This window comes from Protopterus annectens, chromosome 15.part0, assembly GCF_019279795.1.
Source record: "Protopterus annectens isolate FY-2018-M chromosome 15.part0, PAN1.0, whole genome shotgun sequence".
NCBI classification, from domain to species: Eukaryota; Metazoa; Chordata; order Ceratodontiformes; family Protopteridae; genus Protopterus; species Protopterus annectens.
Window position 1 is genome coordinate 537298144 of NC_056749.1, and position 19818 is coordinate 537317961.

The 19818-nt window shown below is 44.6% G+C and overlaps 1 protein-coding gene across 1 annotated transcript in view; it reads left to right on the forward strand.

The window, feature by feature from the left end:
- The window catches only part of LAMP2 (lysosomal associated membrane protein 2), a gene marked incomplete at its 5' end in the record, with an annotated part of 529381 nt that overhangs the window by 167593 nt on the left and 341970 nt on the right, over window positions 1–19818 (forward strand). Inside the window, 2 exon segments of the mRNA XM_044057288.1 lie at window positions 4230–4507; window positions 7830–7952. Of these exon segments, the coding sequence (XP_043913223.1) occupies window positions 4230–4507; window positions 7830–7952 (401 nt within the window).

Sequence of the window (19818 nt, forward strand, 5' to 3'; positions counted from 1 at the left end):
ATTTTCCCAGGGCTAAGGCCATTTAAACCCCCCAAAAAAAATTTCCAAGCCCGGGGTTTACCCAGAAGGGACAAAGCCTGGAGACCAGTACTGGACCTGTCTTTTATAAACACATTTTTGGATGTTCCAAAATTCAAAATGTTAACTCTGCAGCAGCTTCTGCCCATGCTGGGCAAGAAGGTTTGGCTTGTAACTTTGGACCTAAAAGAGGCATACCTGCATATACCAATCAGACAATCTTGCAGAAGATACCTCAGATTCATAGCTGGCTCAATGCACTATCAATTCTCTGCACTGCCCTTTGGCTTATCTACTGTGCCCAGGGTCTTCACAAAATGCATGGCACCAGTAATTGCATTTTGCAGACAGAGGAATTCAAATTTATCCTTACTTGGACGACTGCCTTATACAAGCAGAGAACAAAGACACTACTAAAGCATCTGGCATTCGTAAAAAGATTATTAATTTGCCTAGGGTACACAGTAAACGAAAAGAAATCAAAACTAGTACCTTCTCAAAAGATAATATTCCTGGGTGCAACCTTAAATACAAGTGCCCAGATGGCTTATCTCACGCCAGACAAAGGCAACTAACTTCTTACTTCAAAATGTTGGCAACAAAGACCCAGTTATCTGCAAGAAAAATTCTGCAGGCTTTGGGCTTCATGGCATCCTGCATTCTGCTAATTCCATATGCCAGACTGCATATGAGGAAACTTCAGTGGTATCTAAAAAGTGTCTGGACTCAACATTGTCAAAGCCTGGAAGCATTACTTACCCTCATTCCTTGCCTACAACAGGAGTTTCGATGGTGGGCACATGCCTGTCATCTCAACAAGGGACAACCATTCACTCTACCCATAGCCCGGCAGTCAGTAACAACAGATGCATCAGATTATGCATGGGGAGCACACATGGCAGGAAAATGTATTCAGGGCACATGGTCCACCAGCCAAATGCATCTACATATCAATCAAAAAGAGATGCTAGCTGTTCAGAATGCCCTGACAGCTTTCAAGGATCTTCTCCATCCAGGACAACTACTGATAAGGAAGGACCATACTACAGTCATGTGGTACATAAGCAGGGAGGCACACATTCCTATCCCCTCTGCAGACAAGTCATGACTTTGTGGGACACAGCATTGACTTGTCAAGTACACCTGCAAGCACAATTCGTGCCAGGAAAGAGCAATAACACGGGCAGACGAACTAAGCAGAAACCTTACGGATCCCCACGAGTGGAAACTGGATGCACAAGTCTTCAGCATGATGACAAAGGAATGGGGATGCCCAGACCTAGATCGGTTTGCCTCCCCTCACAACTGCCAACTACAGAAATTCTGCACAAGGACTTATCGCAAGCAAGCATGGAAAGTGGATGCTCTGTCATTCAGCTGGAAAAGTCTAACAGTATATGCCTTTCCTTCTCTGCCTCTCCTCCCCAAGGTACTCCTAAAGGTCAGACGAGAGAAGCCAAGAATGATTCTGATTGCTCCAGACTGGCCATGCCAGCACTGGTACCCAATCCTAAAAAGTTTGTTTCAAGGGCCATCCTGGACATTGCCTCTAATTCCTCACTTACTGACCTAGCTGCGCAGCCAGCTCGGGACCCCAAATCTGGCAGCATGGCGGATAATGTAACCATTCAAAGCACACCTCTCTCTAAAGCAGTGATGGATGTTATTTTGGAGGCCAGGAGGCCCAGTACCAGAAAATCGTATGCAGAAAAATGGAAAAGATTCTGTGCTTGGAACCAGGTACAAGGAATTGACACATCTGAACCAAATATTCCTCAGATTTTGCAATACCTAACTGAGATGCTGGACAAAGGCCTATCCTTTTCATCAATTGAAATTCATGCCTCTGCCATTTCAGCTCATTACAATATGGAACCTCCTATTTTTTCCCATCCATTGCTAAGGCAGTACCTCAGAGGGGCCAAAACATAAGACCTCCAAGGAGAGCTCCAATACCTGCATGAGACCTCAATTATGTCTTGGAAAAACTCACACTGCCACCTTTTGAACCAGCTAATACAGCTGATATAAAGTTTTTATCTTGGAAAACAGCTCTGCTTGTAGCAATAACCTCTGCAAGACCTGTTTCAGAGCTACAGGCACTCATGGCTGTGGAACCTTTCATCATTTTCCATCCAGACAGGGTTTCTCTAAGGATGAGCCCAACATTTATGCCTAAGGTAGTGTCCAGTGTGGCCCTTAACCAAATCATTCATTTGCCTACCTTTTATCCAAACCCACAGAATAAGTGTGAGAGACTTCTGCATTTTTTTGGACATACACAGACAACTATACTTCTACTTGGACAGAACTAAAGATTTCAGAAAAACTGAGCAACTTTTAGTGGCATATCCTGCAGGATCTCAAGGAAAGCCTATCTCAAAACAGACCATTTCAAAATGGATAGGCCACTGCATTCCTTTCTGCTACTCACAACATGGCAAATCAGTGCCCAAGGGCATTGGACCTCATTCTACCAGGCAGCAGCCACTTCAGCAGCCTTTCTTAGAGGAGTACCAACCAAAGACATTTTAGAGGCTGCAACTTGGAGTTCAGTGCTCACTTTTACAAAGCACTACCATTTACCTCTGTAATCTAAATCCAGAGCAGGCCTCGCCACTGCAGTTCTGCAAGGCCTTATAGCCTCTCCTAATCCTATTTAGGCACAGCCACCCAACCTTACCTTTGGGATTCAACCCAAGAGTAATGACTGCAACAGTGAAACACGAACATAGTACAGTTGCGTACCTACCATAAATGTAGATGTTAGAGTGTATTCACTGTTGCACTCCAGGTTACCTACCCACCATCCCCCTTTTCTTTGCTGGGACTTACCTATACTTCTCTATCTTATACAACTTATGTGGTGTATTTGCTTGTAGTTGAAGGAAATGTTTATTTTACTGCATACATAATTATTGGCATAATATTTTTAGCCTACCATTTTGGGGGCACCGGACATCTGGGGCAAGAAAAACTGAAGAAAATGGCGTCAGCTGCATCTTTATATCCCTGGCGCACTGACGTCAGGGAAGCGGCAACAGCAACCGACACTGGACCTAGACTTTGGAATTCTGGCCGACTCCGGGTAGCCTGCCAGTAAGGATAATCCAAGAGTAATGACTGCAACAGTGAATACACTCTAACATCTACATTTATGGTAGGTACACAACTGTACTTTTTAATGACACCACCATGATTGGGAGAGGTACCAGTCTTGAGCTCTTCTGGAACTTTGCAACGCTGTCACTGTGTAGATTAGGAGCCTTTAAGGGATGGTGGTGTAAGACTCATGCTAGGAATAATGACTGAAGGATAACGGTGTGAAATAGTACGTAGGTCCTCCATATATATTGGATGCATAGCTTTGTGAGTAAAGTTAAGGATTGCTTGGTATTCTGATAAGTTATCCACTTCCTGTCTGCACGGGGACAGATATAGGGCTGTAAAGGAGAGCTACCAAAATTGAAATATTGAGAGACTAAATTTTGAAGAGCTGAATACCTTGAGTGTACTTACTGATTGAAAGAAGAGAGGCAGATTTATTAAATGTACAGATTGAATTGGGTACTTACTGGATTGGTTAGGTGGAGCTCAAAAGGAGAGGTGGCTCAGATGGCAGGAGTAACAGGCAAGATCCAGCAGTGAATTAGGAAAACAAATGCATAGTGAAAGAATTAGGGTCATTTCGTGTCTTTGAGAAATTAGAGGAAATGTTAGACTGTTAGGGTAGAGTGGGGTGGGCGGGGTGAAAGGCTCCATGTTACAGACTGAAGAGAAGAAAACCTAGCTTAAGTGTTTGGGTTGAGTGTGGTAGAATTATGATTGGCTAGTATGTAAGCAAACATTGACATTTTGTCAGGATGTTGTCAGTTTCAGTACAGTTTACTTTATGCCCAGCCTGAAGCTCTGAAGTGATATTTTTTATTGAGGCACATTGTTTATAGATGTAGCATTTCCCTTGAATTTGTAGCAGTGTTTTCATTTTGGTTGTCCTGCTGTTTAAGGTACTTGAAATTTAACATTTTCTTTGTCCCTGTGTCACCTGTATACAGCATGTGGAAATGGTTTGCTGTATCACTGACACCCTTCGTGAAGGCTACTGCCACATTTGCAAGATTTTCGGCAGTGTTGTATACTGCAACAAAATGTATTTTGCTGCGGTTTTTTGTAGTTTATAAATATTTATGTCAACTATTTTATCTTTCTAGAATTTGTGTGTAAAGCAGATATATCGTCAACAACGGCAGCTCCCACAACGGCAGCACATACGACGACCCCAGCAGCAAATACAACGACCCCAGCAGCAAATACAACGACCCCAGCAGCAAATGCAACGACTGTTCCAGTAACAACAGCAGCACCAACTTCCTCACCACCAGTAAAACCAGACACTGGAAAATACAATGTCACCGGAAAGGGTGGTGATATTTGCTTGCTGGCTACAGTCGGTCTTCAGCTGAGTTACAGCTCCTCTACCAACAAAACTGTAATTTCCAGTGTTTTTTCACTTAATGTTTTGTTTTTCTGTTCTTTTGAGTGCTGAGGGATTGCATATTTGAAGCTAAATTTGAATTTTCTTTTCTGGTTAATAATCAGTGTAGAAAATAATGAATGGCTAGTATGTAAACGTTGATCTTCATATTGATCCATTGCTGCAGTAGCTGTAGCTGTATGGGTTATATCATACCAGGCCAGCTTCCAAAGTTTCAGGGCACCTTCCACATGCCCAGACTATCGAGTAGCTCGAGCTGAGCTGTCTAAAAAAAGGTTTTGGTGTGAAGGCCTTTAGAGCTTTACTACTGCCAAGGAGTATGGTCCTCTGATGCTTTTGAGGATTGACAGTCTACTTGTGCTTTCCTTAGCTGGGCAGATACATTCCCTAAATTCCCTTTTTTTGTGGAGGTGGGGGCACTTCCTTCTTTTTTTTTTAACTGATTAGTACTTTTCTCTTCAGGAAGGTTATTTTAAAGCTAGGAGTTTTGTGTTTTGATGGATTGTCTCCTGACTGTAACATACTTTTAAACAGAGCACTCATTTCTGTCAGTTTAAAAGTACTGTTATTTAACTTTCTCCTTACTCAGCCTGGTGAGAGGTGATATCAGTGTCTAGTAATGGAGTCTCCACTGACTAAATGACTACAGTATTGGATTCTGTGGTGGGTTCCCTTATGAGCTTGAAGTAGAGGTTCCATGAGATGTGGCTGTATCAGTTATTTTGAAAGAGTGTATTTGGGGTTACTGAGGGTACCTGTGGAATAGATGGTGCCAACATGTTCACTCCATGTAGTGTCCTCCCTTTACTACCTTGTTTCAAGGAACTCCTCTCATGGTAGAGTTAACAGATGGATCAAAGTCTGGTTGCTTTCAAACAAGGCTGTGGCACCCAAGCTCTGTCTAAAACCCCTGTGGTAAGTTTTAGAGAAGGGATTATTTTGGGAAATTAAAAATTCAGTGGACCTTGGAACAGAGCTCTGAGGAAAAAGTACATAAGCTGACTATTTTTTGGGGAATTTGATAACCAAGAACGTGAGTTGGTCTGCTGACCCTTTTAGTCATAACCTGTGTACAAAAAAGTAAAAAGCATTTAAACAGATCATAAAGAACCCAAGTGCATGGAGCAAACAGTGGCATTAGGCTACCACTTATTCCTATCATTGGATTTGCTCTTTAAAAGTTCTGAATTTACTGTTTTTTTTTTTATCATTTAATTTCTCATAAGTAGGTAGGGTCACGTACTCTTTCTGCTGCTTATACGTAGGTAGGATCACATACTCTCTCTGCTGCTTATAAATGTAGGTAGGATCACGTACTCTCTCTGATTCCATCTGATGTCTAGATCAGTACATTTTCTTATTTTACTTGGGGTTTTATAGCCCATGTTTTCCCCTCACCATTTAGTCATTTTCCTGTGATTTTGCTGTCTTTTGGAAGATAGCCATTTCCCCCCTTGGCACTGTTTGTCTAGGGCTTTATGTAACTCTTTTCTGTGAAATGGCGCTGTTAAAACTCGACCACAACTCTCACTAAATTATTATTTTTTTAATCCCTACTAAAGAGAACAGTTCCTTTTGAGTCAAGCAGCTTTACTCTGGTTAGGTAAAGAAAGCAACAGAATTACTTGATGCGCCAATACTGCTTAACATTTTTTTTGCTCTAATCTGAATTCATATTGTCCTCTTTCAGCTCTGCTGCTGTTCTGAAGGCAGAGAGATAAGACTTGAGTATTAGGAGCAGTAGATGTCGATGCATAAGAGAAGTTGAGGTATAGTCACTAGCTGTGTGGACCAGTCAGAACTGAAAAAGTCTAAGCAAACCCAGGTGAATTTGAGGAAAATGTAACTAAGAACCTGTTTGTGCATCATTTCATACTGTGCTTTGCACCCATTTAGAGTGGTGCTCTTTAAAAGAATTAACTTGATAAGTCAAATTTGCCTCCCCTCATATTATCTGGTCAGAAGCCCATGGGGTACAGTACCCTCCTCAATGCCACTTGTCAGGCCACTACAGTAAGGCTTTCTTCACTGCCTTTTGTAGGCAGCACCATTCCTTCAGGGTTGTAGAACTTTGCTTTGGCACTCATTAATGCTCATTTCCTGGGCTCTGTAGTAATACAGGAGCACAGGTTGCAGTCAGAATGTTGAGTTTCTTAAGACAAGTCTGTAGCAGTTTTTTCCTTACTAATCTGTAAGGGATGGTGCCTGATGTTCAGTGCCCTCTTTCTTTTAAAATGTATACACTCTTCTGTTCTCAGAGGGCTACTTCAGCTGGTAAGGTGTTCCTGATTCTTCTGTCCAGGGCAGAAGGTTTCCAGTAGTGCTTATTCATACCCATGCCAATTGGCCCTATAATGACTTTATCTTTTTCCTAAACCCTGGTTAATGCCATAACAAGGATGTTGGTGTTTGTGGCAGTTTTTTTGGTGTCTCTCTCTCTTGGGGGAGCAAAGTGCAGAATGATAAAACCGTCTTGAGCTTTGAAGATTTGTTCAGATAATGTAGAGTACTTGTCATGAATCAGCCACTCCTAGCTGATTGTGTGTGTGTATAAAGGGGGTGTTATTCAGTGAATGAAGGGAACCATCACAAAGTAAAAGCTTTGAAAATGCATTCAGAGTATCCTTAAACAGCTTTAGACTAGGGTATCAGAACTGGCAGCTTTAGCAACAGTGGCTTGTTCAGTGGCCTGAGATACAAATGACCAATGCCATAATTTATATTAGAAGTTAGCAGTATGATATTGGTACTGGTCAGTACGAATGCCTCCAGTTTACCAGGTTATGGCAGACGATGTTCAAATGTTTTCAGTCCTTTTGCAAGGAAAGTGGTCAGCTGCTTGGAGGAGGTGAGCAAAAAGAGGGTACCTTTAATCTGTAGACCCCTGGGCTAGCTTTATTTACATGTGTCATAACAGAATGTTAGCAGGGAAGTCCTGAAGCATGCAGTGAAATAGTACTTTGAATAGTAAGTGCTCTGCATATAAGGAAGTATACGTTGTTGCATCATGCTTTTGGGTTCAAGGGCATGAATTGAAAAAATACGCTCACAGGCTGAAACTTTGGTAATGCAGAATCTCTGAATCTGGCACTGAATTTACATATATGTTTCGCATATACTGGTATGTCACTTTGGTTGCAAAAAGAGTACTGGTAGCAACGAGTTTACGTGGGGTATCTATCCTGATAGTTCTGTAGGGCTTGAAATGTAATGATTGTATTAAAATTGAACGAAGGCAGCAAGTGTTGCACTTAATGTTTTTGAATATATGGCATTGTTACTAAAACTGTTCTGCCTTTTTTTGTTCATCCCATAGGACACAAGAATTCTGAATATAAATCCCAACTTGACACAAGCCAGTGGAAGTTGCAATGAAAGTGGAAGAGCAGTTCTCACATTAACTGATGGTGGTAAATTTGTTGAGTTCACGTTTGCTATTGTAAGTGTCTGTTTTAGTCTTTAGCATGTTAAGATCATTAGTGTGGTTTGTTAAACTTAAAACAGATTTAGTTAAGTAAATGTGCACATGTTTTCGTGTTTCATCACATTTGGGTTATTTGCTTGCAGTAGCCCTCAGTCTGCCTGATTAACAAAGTCTTGGGTACTGTGTTGCTTGCTGTCCCTTCTTCCGTGACGTCAGGTCGTCAGGGGTATAAAACATGCAGCCGACACCATTACATCAGTCTTTCTTGCCGTGCGGTGCCCGAAGCAGAAGCAGTTCGCAAGTGCTGGTTGGCCGACTCCTGAAATTTTCGAGTTTCAGAACCGAAGTCTTCAACTAAGAGCTAGGTACCCTGTTGGGGAAACTTTTTCTTGCTCTAAACTGATGTCTGTTTGTCTTTCGGCTTTTCCCGGTTAGGGGTCGCCACAGCGGAACTCCGATCCGCTAATGATTGGCAGTAGATTTTTACATACTGGCTTGCCAGGCCTAACGCACAACCTTCAGCGAAGGAACACCCATTCACGCATGTCGCCACACAGAAGACGCTCTAACTGAGAATCGAACAGGCAAAGTCTAACTGTGAGGCGACAACGCTACCACAGCACCACAGTATTGTATTACTTGTGGAAAGCAAATACCTCATGAAGATTTTCATTCATACTGTATTCCTTGCCTAGGCCCTGATAACGACATACCTCGCTGTCGGTTTTGTGCCTTATTTAAACCACGAACTGTCCATCGTCGATATATTTTTGCTTCTAAATATTTTGGTGCACAGTTCACTTATCCTGATATGTCTTCGGTAAGCCGTCTGACTACCGACATTCCAAAAAAATGCAAAGATAAAGACAACGACAGGCTGCCTAGGTCCAAGGCTGCCGACGACGCTTCTAAGCCAGTACTCAGTGAGGTGCTTTCGCAACCCTTGATACCCGCTACTTCAGATACGCCGGTCTCTACTGAGACCCATTCAGAGTCCGGTATGCTGCGAGATGCTTCAACTGTGGAACCTGCGGATGGCTGTTCCTTGGATGGGTCTGGAGCCGCTGTGCAGGCACCGGCTTCTGAGGGTGTATTCAGGCCTACTGACTTGCGTATTAAACCAACGCCATCTTCTTCCTCAAGGCCTAAAACTCGAATCATGCCTAGAAAACTGACACTCAGACCGCATGGTCAGGCCTCTATTCCTAAAAAACAAATAAGAATGGCTGAAGACCTTATTACTTTAATCAGGGGAAGCCAGCCTTCCCCCTCTAAGAGACCTAGGACTGAGTTGACTAGGAGTCTGAATTTTCTGTTTCCTCTGAGGACCAAGATTTACCCTTATCTACCTATGAGGATTCTGATGCTGAGGACTGTATTCCCTTTGCTTCCCCTCCAGAGGATTTTTCTTTTGGTGAAACCTTGCATACTCTCAGGGAGCATTTTCGTTGGGAAAGTCAGGATTTCTCTGATTCTAAAAAGAGGCTTAGGGATTTCTTACTCCTGCCCCAACACAGGCCTTTAGCCATACCTCCTGTACTGGACATTGTTGATTATGCCTTTTTGGAATCTAGCTTGGCCTCTTATTCTTTACCTCCTGCTCCCAGAAAACCTGATGGATATTACAGGGTCCCTGACTCTCACCAGTTCCTCTTTAAAAATCCTACTGCGGATCCTGAGACCATGTCACAAGGACCCATGGGCATTAAAGCTACTACTGCCAAAAATCCTACCCCCTCTGATAGAGACTCCAGGGTGCCAGATAGTTGAGGTAAGAAGGTGTACACTTCTGCAACTTTGGCCATTAGGACCTTAAACTGCCAGTTTCATATGTTTAAGTATCAGAAGCATATTATTGGATTGCTTAAACAGAAAATGATGTTGATTCTTGACTGTGCTGAAAATAAGGATTTACATGATTTACTGCATTTAGCTGAACAAGTTGGAAAACATACTTTGCAATGTGGCTTTGATTCACTAGAGGCATCTTGCAGGGCTGCTGTAACTGGGTCTGTACTTAGAAGGCATGCTTGGCTTAAGGAACAATCCTTGCCAGATCATGTTAAAGCGAAATTACTGGATGCTCCCTTAAACCAGGACTGCCTGTTTGGCAACAAGCAGAAGTTCTTAAAAAGATGGAGGAAAAAGCTAAATCTATGCAAACTGTTAAAGATTTCTTACAAGTACAACCTCCAAGGTTTAGTAGACATTTGCCTTCCAAGAATTGGTCCTTTCCTGCCTCTTCCAGACCTTCTCAGTCCAAACCCAGATCCAGCAGAGCTCCCAGGCTTCAGTCCCAGGGTATGCACAGGACTAAGCAGTGCTGGGGCCCTCCACTTCCAAATCTGGGAGTATTAACCCCCCCCATGGTAAACTGTCTCAATGCCTTCCTTTTAAAACTGCCAAGCACTTCTCAACTGACTGCCCCTTTGGGGGGAACGATTGCTCTTCATGCAAAGAACTAGGGAACTCATTATCCAGGACAAATGGGTTTTAAACCTTTGGGGGGGAACGATTGCTCTTCATGCAAAGAACTGGGAACTCATTATCCAGGACAAATGGGTTTTAAATAGTGTCCCAGGGATACAGGTTTCACTTCCATGCGTTACCAACTCCAAGCGGGTGGCCAGATCTACCCCCAAATCAGTGGGCAGAGGCCCAAAAACAAGTAATTTCTCTCAAGCATGGGGGCTATTCAGTTGGTACCAGAAGAAGAAAAGGGACAAGGTTTCTACTAGAGACTTTTCTTGGTACCCAGAAAAGATAATTCATGGCATCCTATCCTGGACCTGTCTAATTTTGGCGATTCCAAAATTCAAGATGCTGACTCTTCACCAGTTGCTCCCTATGCTAGGCAAAGATGCCTGGTTGTCAACACTAGATTTAAAGGAAACATACCTGCACATCCCAATCAGGGAATCTTGCAGAAGATACCTATGCTTCAAAGCAGGCTACACGCTCTGCACTGCCCTTTGGCTTATCTACTGCGCCCAGGGTACTCACAAAGTGCCTAGCTTCAGTCCTTGCATTTTGCAGGCAAAGAAATATTCCAATATACCAATACCTGGACGATTGTCTAATTCTGGCAGAAAACCAGGGCATACTTTTGAATCATCTGGCTTTTGTACAGAGGGTGCTAACTTGTCTGGGGTACACCATAAATGAAAAGAAATCACACCTGGTACCCTGTCAAATTATATTCCTGGGAGCAAGCTTGAATACAACTTCCCAGATGGCTTTCCTCATGCCAGTGAAACAAATTCACTTGACAACCTACTTCCAACAAGTGGTCACAAAAACCCTGCTATCTGCAAGGCAAATACTACAAGCCTTGGGGTTCATGGCCTCCTGCATTCTTCTAATTCCATATGCAAGACTGCATATGAGGAAACTACAATGGTATCTAAAAAGCCTATGGTGTCAACATTCTCAGGATCTAGAAGCAATGATTCCTATCATTCCTTGTCTACGCCTAGAGTTCCTTTGGTGGGCAAAGGCCTGCCATTAAAACAAGGGACTACCATTCACACCACCCCCTGCCGCCCAAACCCTAACAGACTCCTCATGCATGGGGGGCACACCTGGCAGGGAAGTGCATTCAGGGCAAATGGAACCTAATTCAAATGCACCTTCACATCAATCATAAAGAAATGTTAGCTGTACAGAATGCTCAGCCTTCAAAGACCACATTCTTCCAGAACAGTTAATGGTAAAGGCGGACAACACCACTGATGTGTTACATAAACAAGCAGGGGGGATACACATTCTTACCCCCTCTGCAGACTAGCCATGGCATTGTTGAACACAGCCTTGAGCTACCAAGTACATCTACAAGCTCAATTCCTGCCAGGAAAACTAAATACACTGGCAGATGGACTAAGCAGAACCCTCATGGACCCATGCGAGTGGAAACTGGAAACAAGGATTTTCAACATGTTGACAAGCAAATGGGGGAGCCCAGATATATAGACCTGTTTGCCTCCCCCCAGAACTATCAATTGGAAACATTTTGTGCAAGGACTCCCCACAGACCAGCTTGGAAAGTGGATGCTCTGTCCTTCGACTGGAAAAACCCATCAGTTTATGCCTTTCCTTCTCTGCCTCTGCTCTCCAAAGTACTACTAAAGATCAAACAAGACAAACCGAGGATGATTTTGATTGCACCAGCCTGGCCATGCCAGCACTGGTACCCCTCCTGCGCAGTGTGTCACTGTTGGACCCATGGCACCTGCCTCAGACTCCTTCCATGCTGTCTCAGCAGGAGAACCAGATTCTGCACCCTCCGCTTCAAACACTAAACCTAGCAGCCTGGCTAATTACCTCAGCTCTCCTTTACCATCCCTCAGTAAACCTGTGATGGATGTCATTTTAGAGGCAAGGAGGCCTAGTACTAGAAAATCTTATGCTGAAAATGGAAAAGATTCTGTGCCTGGAACCAATCTCAAGGGATGAGTACAGCAGTGCCCCATTTACCTCAGATTTACCAATACCTAACTGAGTTGCTTCACAAGGGCCTGTCTTTTTCCTCAAAAATTCACACCTCAGCCATTTCAGCTCATTATACCACAGAACCTCCCCTCTTCCACTGCTCAAGCAGTTCCTCAGAGGGGAAAAAATTTTAAGACCACCCAGGAGAGCTCCAACTCCGGCTTGGGACCTTAACTTTGTATTGGAGAAACTCACCCTTCCTCCTTTCGAGCCAGCTGCTACTGCAGATTTAAAATTCCTTTCTTGGAAAACCGCTTCCCTTTTAGCCATCACATCAGCAAGAAGGGTATCCTGAATTACAGGCCCTTATGGCAGTGGAACCTTTCATCATCTTTCATGCGGACAGGGTGTCCCTCATGACCAGTTCCTCTTTCATGCCAAAGGTGTGGTATACATTGTGGCCTTTAATTAGTCCATTCATTTGCCTACCTTCCTTCCTAATCCACAGAACAAAGGGAAATGGATACTTCACTCCTTAGATGTGCACAGACAACTTAGATTTTACTTGGACAGGTCTAAACCTCAAAGGAAATCTGAACAACTGCTGGTGGCATTTGCTGCAGGGACAGAGGGGAAGGCTATTTCAAAGTGAACTATCTCCAAATGGATAGGCCATTGCATTCACTTCTGCTATAAGCACAATGGAAAACCTATCCCACAGGGGATCAGATCCCTCTCAACTAGGGCTGCATCTACCTCTACAGCCTTTCTCAGAGGCGTACCTACCTGGGACAATCCTATTAGGTGCTACCTGGAGTTCTGTACATACTTTCACCAAGCATTACCATTTGCCAATTTTCTCTAAATCCAGAGCTGACTTTGCCACTTCAGTTTTGCAGGGCCTTATAGCTGGTCCTAATGCTATCTAAATTCCTCCTCCCATCCCTAGCTTTGGGAATCTACCCAAATGTGTAATGACTGCAGCAGTGAAACATGAAGAACATAGTACACAGTTGTGTACAGTTAACATAAATGTAGATGTTGGAGTGTATTCACTGTTTGAGTCCTGGTTACTCTCTGTCCAGCCCCCCTGACTTCATTTGGCTGTACCTCTTCTCTCCTTTTCAATGCTTAAAAGCTTTTTGGTGTATTTGCTTTTTTGTTTGAGGTATAACTTGTATATTTATAGATTTAATTGCTTCCCATTAGGGGGGCACCTGACATCTGGGGCAGGAAAAACTGATGTAATGATGTTGGCTGCATGTTTTATACCCCTGACGACCTGACGTCATGGAAGAAGAGACAGCAACCGACGCAGGACCCAAGATTTTGTTAATCAGTCCGACTAAGGGCTACCTGCAAACAGATGACCCAAATGTAATGACTGCAGCAGTGAATACATTCTAACATCTACATTTATGGTAAATGTACACAACTGTCTTTCTTCAGACCATTCCTCTTTTTCCTTGGATCCTTCTGGTGTAGCATTTATAGCCACTGTGGACTGGGGGTTATGCATGTCTTCCATGGCTGTCAGCATCCTATCAGTGTGAAAGAGAGAGCCACTCTTGTTGGTCTTGGAAGAAGGGGCAGAGAAAGTGCCCCTGTTTATCTAGAATATTGTGCCCGTCCATTTGGAAGCTCCTGCTGCCATTAATAAACCTGCTTGCCGAAATGTTCCTCTGAAAAAAAAAAGGGGGGGACTAAACAAGGCTCTAATCATGTTTTTAAATTTTTGGTGCTTGAGGTGTTTCTGCCCGATATTAGGGTTGGTGACGTGAGAACAAGTACAGAGGACTTGGAGACTAAATGGATTATTGTACTGCAATACAGTCTTTAGATATGATGAAGCATCCTTTGGTGATGTGAAAGTGCTCATCTTTCCAATTTTACTTTTGATTTTTATGTTTTTGAGTAATCCGCAGTGGTGGTGTTGCGGTAGCGTTGTCGCCTCACAGTAAGACACTGTCCGGTTCGACTCAGCTAGAGCGTCTTCTGCGTGGAGACATGCGTGAATGGGCGTACCTTCGTTGAAGGTTGTGCGTCAGGGCTGGTACTCTGCACGTAAAAATCAACTGCCAATCATTAGCGGACCGGAGTTCCGCTGTGGCGACCCCTAACCGGGAAAAGCTGAAAGACACAACATTTTTATGTTTGAGTGGTTTTCAACATTTAGCATTAAAATGTTTGAAGCCATCTGCTTGAGCAGACTTATTTTTATTTTCCTGTCTTCCAAACAGTGCTTTGTAAAGAAGTACCCATTTTCTGTGTTGAATGAATTGTAGGCCTATGCTGCCTCTGTGGTTACAAGTTGGGTAGAGCAATTGCATCTTAAGCTATGCCTCTTCTGCATTGCGATCACTTAGTGACCCTAACTTGCCTTTTGCCACCTCTGATTTCAGTAGAACTTCTCTGCCACCTTACACCTTCCCAGTTATCAGAATGTATTCACTTGTGTATTAATGGTGACAGGGGTGAGGGGGACACAGATTTTCAGGTTGTACATGAACTGTGGATATAAAATAACACTGATGTGAGAGTGTTCGATCTCGCCGTTTGTTCTTACACCTGGGTTCGGAGCCGATCCTCGGCAGCGTGTCGGCCGCCTGCAAGCTCTGCATCGAGAAGAAGCTCGAGACCAACCTAACTCCCACAATCCCCCTCTGCCTTTACCTCAGATCTAGTTTGCCGCTGCAGCGCTGTGCCGCTGCAGTCCATCACTTGATCGAGCTCTAGCACCTAAAGCTAAGATTTAAGGATTTTTCTTGTATTTTTTGAGAATTGTCTTTTTCTAAACCATTGTTTATTGACTGTGTGTGTGTGTGATACTGTCTCGAGGATTTTCTCGGTTCCAGTTAAAGTTATTTAACTTATCAGAGTTTCCTTCGGGGCCTATCCCACCCTTTACAGGAGTTGACTACCAGATAGACTTTTCTTACTGGATTTGACAATTTACCGGATTTGACTTTCTTAACTGGACTTGACTTTTACTTCTTATTATCCCTATTGTTAGCTTTAGAAAAATGTCTGAGAAAGCTAAATCGGGGTTTAAGCGTTGCCAATGTGGGCAAAAGATGTCAGTTACTGACAATCATAGTTCCTGCGTCTACTGTCTTGGCTCTCTCCACCTGCAAGAAGACTGTTCTATTTGTCATTCTTTCAGTGGGAGGGTCATGACAGATAGGCGCAGGAAACTCATGGATAGGGGTTTGTTAAAACCTACTTTTCAGGAGGCTCTGGATGCTTCAGACCAGGCATCCAAATCCTCGAAGGAATTGAAGACGGAGCCCAGGTCATCGGCTCCGAGCTCTTCAGTTAAAGTTCGATCACCGGTTCCACAGACTTCGGGACCGAGTGCTCAACTGTTGGCAGTTTCCGAGCCTCGAGTCTTGGAACCGGTGACGGAGCTCCCTCCCCCGACACTGTTGAGGTCGGCTCCGTCTTCGATTCCTTCAACCCGTTCTTCCAGACCCCTCTCAGACACCAATGTAGACCGCGTGGTGCAGAAGTTAATGGAGAATACGGCCTTATCCAAACTCATCTCAGTCTCCTCTCAATTGGTGTCTAGACTTGAAGGCCTTCCATTATCTCCATTTGTTCCTCCTCAGAGACCTGTCCAGTCTTCGGAGCCGGAAGAAGCTGATCTGCTGATTGTGGAGCCCTCTGTGCCAGAACCGTCCTTTTCTCAGTCGGCTCCGTTCACCTCGACTCCGTCGGATCCGTACCGGGTCTCGGGGCGATCCATCCTTGGTTCCGGACAGAGAGTCTGATCGATGTTTCGTTCCGACGCCCTCTCGGGCCTCGCTCGGATCGACTCTGTTCCGCCTCGGGTCGATGCCTTCGTGCCTGTTTCGGGATTCTTCCCATTTCTTGAACCGGAGATACCTCGACTGGGACCCGGGCCTTCGACCATGAGGAAGGTGTTGTCTACCCAGACAACCACATCAGCAGGAACAGCTTCTCCTCCCAGGGACCGAGTATCCTCCTCTGCACCCACGGCGTCGCCTGGGCTGAGCACCTGTGTCTCAGCCACCCCTGGAGGGTGCCCCTCTTCCTCGGAGGCTTCTTCGGATGCTCCCCCCGAAGAAGTCCCTAGGAAAAGATTGTGTAAGAGGAGACACTTAGATTCTCCACAAGAATCTTTGACATCCGACACTGACTTGGATGAGTCTGAAGGGTCCCCAAAGTCACCCTCAGAAGATGTCTCCTTTTCGGACATCTTGGAGATCCTGAAGCAGAGAGGTGATTGGCAGTCCCTCCCCCCTTCTGAGGATGAGTCAGTCTTGCTGAAGGCATTTGGTGCTCGTCCTTCCTCCTCCTGGGTCACTCCGCCCTTCGATGAGTTAATGGAGCTGATTGCTCTAAGGGCGTGGGAGACGCCTGACACCGTGGAACCAGTCCCTAGGAAGCCTAATAAGTATATTACTGCACCCCAGGACAAGGCTTATCTAACGAAGGGAGTTCCAGTGGACGCTATGGTGGCAGCGGCCACGAAGAAGGAGATGTCGGAATCTTCCTCATCTGTCCATCCCCTAACAGAGATTCTAGATGGACAGGGCATTTTAGTTCAGCGGCTTTTTCTATGCGATCCCTGAACTATTTGACCCACTTCACACGCCTTCAGAGGGATCTAATCAAAGAGTTGGGAGATACCCTCCAGGTACTACAGATGCTGCTGTCTCAGAAAAAGTTACAGCACAACTCAATACCCTTACATCAATTGTAAACTCGCCCAGGCTAATCTCATACGCACGAAGGATCGAGTAGGGCAGCAGCTTCAGCGATTGCTCTTCGCAGACAATCCTGGATGCGCTTATGTTCATTTGCGGAAGCCTTCAAGTCTTCCTTTACTAACGCCCCATTTGACGGTGCCACTCTCTTTGGCCCCAAAGTAAAGGGGACCCCCCGGTGTGAGCAGGAGGAAAAATTCCCGGTTTGCTGTTCGAGTCCTTCTTCCACCCTTAGACGCCGACTCTGTCTGCTGGAAAAATGTTTATGTTCTTCATCTCACATTGCTGCAGTCATAACTTATGGGTAGTCCGCTGTCCTCGGTCGGCCCGAATACCAAAGTATTAGGCTGACGTCGGTCATGGGCGTTCAGAACTGACGTCAGAGCGTCAAGGTATTAAAGTGCATGACCGACATCATTTCCTCAGTCTTTTTTGCCGCATGGTCCGAAGCAGAAGCAGCGTTTGCAAGTCTTGAAATTTTCGTGATTCTGAGTTTCAGACCCGAAACCAAGTTGGGCTAAGTACCCGTTAGAATATTTTTGTTTTTCTTGCCTCAGTTATTTCCGGATGTCAGAAAAAAGTGAATAATTGTATTTCTTGTGGGAAACGGATACCGCATAGGGATTACCACTCTCTTTGTATTCCTTGTTTGGGACCTGAGCACGACGTAGTAGAGTGTCGCTTTTGTGCTAGATTTAATAAGCGCACCATTAAACGTCGGTTGGATTGTGCTAGGCTTGTTTTCGTAAGCGTGTAATTACAATATGCCGCCGGATCCTCTGATGCCGCTACAAGAAGCGCAAAGATAAATCTTTGAAGTCCAAGCAGGATGACTCGTCCGTTCCGGACGCCGGTTCTTTAGACACTATTGTGGGTTCGGTTGAACCGGCCGAGGTTTCAACTGAGTCTCAGGGGGAGACGTTGGTTTTGCAAGATGTGGCCTCTCAGGAGTCAGGTCAGGCTGAGGGGGCCTCTCAGGTTGTTGTGCTCCCTTCTTTACCTAAGGTGGTTAGGCCTTCTCCTTCTGTCTCTAAGGTACCTTCCAAAGGCAGGCCTGGTTTGCCTGCTACAGGTGTCTGTCCTGGTTCTGCAGGTTCTGTGCCTAAAAAACACATGCTTAAAATGGCTGAAGATTTAATTATTTTAATCAGGGGTTCTATGCCCCCTACTGATAAGAGGCCTAGGGTGGAGCCAGAAATAGAAAGTTTGGAACAGGCTTCAGATTACTCAGAGTCTTCGGCTGAAGACATTCAGGATTTCCCTCCTTATTCTGATTCTGACGCAGAGGATTCCACTCCTTCTGCTTCTCCTCCAGAGGATTTTTCTTTTTCAGAAACCCTGCATTCTATGAGGGAGCATTTTAAATGGGAAGGTCAGGATTACTCAGATTCCCGGAAGAGGCTTAGGAATTTTGTTTTACCACAGCATAGGCCTTTGGCTATACCTCCTGTTTTGGATGTTGTTCAAGACGTTTTCTGAGGCTTCCTTAATCCAGACTCTTTGCCTCCTGCTCCAGTTAAGCCGGATAGGTATTACAGGGTGCCTGAGGCTCATAAATATCTGTATAAGAGCCCTAGGGCCGACCCAGAAACTATTAGCCAGGGACCTAAGGGTGTCAGGGCTTCTGTTGTAAAGAATCCAGTTCCTATGGATAAGGATGCTAGAGCTTTGGATAGGTGGGGTAAGAAAGTGTATACCTCTTCCACTTTAGCAATGAGGGCTTTGAATTGCCAGTTTCATATGTTGAAGTACCAGAATTTTCTTCTTACTCAGTTAAAATCAAAAGTGGATGCTTTGGCAGAGGGCATATAGTGTAAGGAATTACAGGATTTGGTACATGCCTCTGATCAGGTGGGTAAGCATGCTTTGCAGTGTGGTTTTGATGCTTTACAGGTTTCTTCCAGGGTGGCTGCCACTGGTTCAGTTATTCGCAGGCACTCCTGGCTTAAGGATCAGAATTTGTCTGAGCATGTTAAAGCTAGGATTTTAGATGCTCCTTTGCAGTCTGAAGTTTTGTTTGGTTCTCCTGTGGAGTCTGTCTTGAAGAAAATGGAAGACAAGGCTAAGTCTATGCAGACTGTTAAAGATTTTTGCAGGTGCAGCCTAAGTTTAGCAGGAACTGGCCTGCTAAGGGTTGGACTTACCCTTCTTCTGATACGCAGTCTAGGGGTAGATCTAGACGTGGTAGGGGCAGAGCTCAGAGTTCTTTCAGGTCTAGACCGTGGAGTTCACCAGTACAATCTGCAGGGGAGGGCAGGGGCCAGTCCTTTCGTAAACAGGCACAATGACCTGCATTTCCAGCTGCCAGATCCTTCCTGTCTGGCAGCTCCTTTGGGAGGAAAGTTGGCACTCTTCAAGCAAAATTGGTTTCTAGTCACCCAGGACAAATGGGTGTTGGACATTATAGACCGAGGTTACAAGTTTTATTTCCACACATTGCCTCCCTTCAAAGGCATGCCAGACGTTCCTCCTCACCAAAGGGTAGAGGCTCACAAACAGATTTCTTCAAATGGGGGCTATACAGCAGGTCCCTCTGTCAGAAGTTTACTCTCTATTTCTTGTACCAAGAAAGGAAACACTTGAGGCCAATTTGGATTTATCTATCCTCAACACATATCTGGACATTCCAAAATTCAAAAATGTTGACGTTGCAACAACTTCTGCCTCTGTTGGGCAAAGATCACTGGATGGTAACTCTGGATCTCAAAGAGGCTTATCTTCAT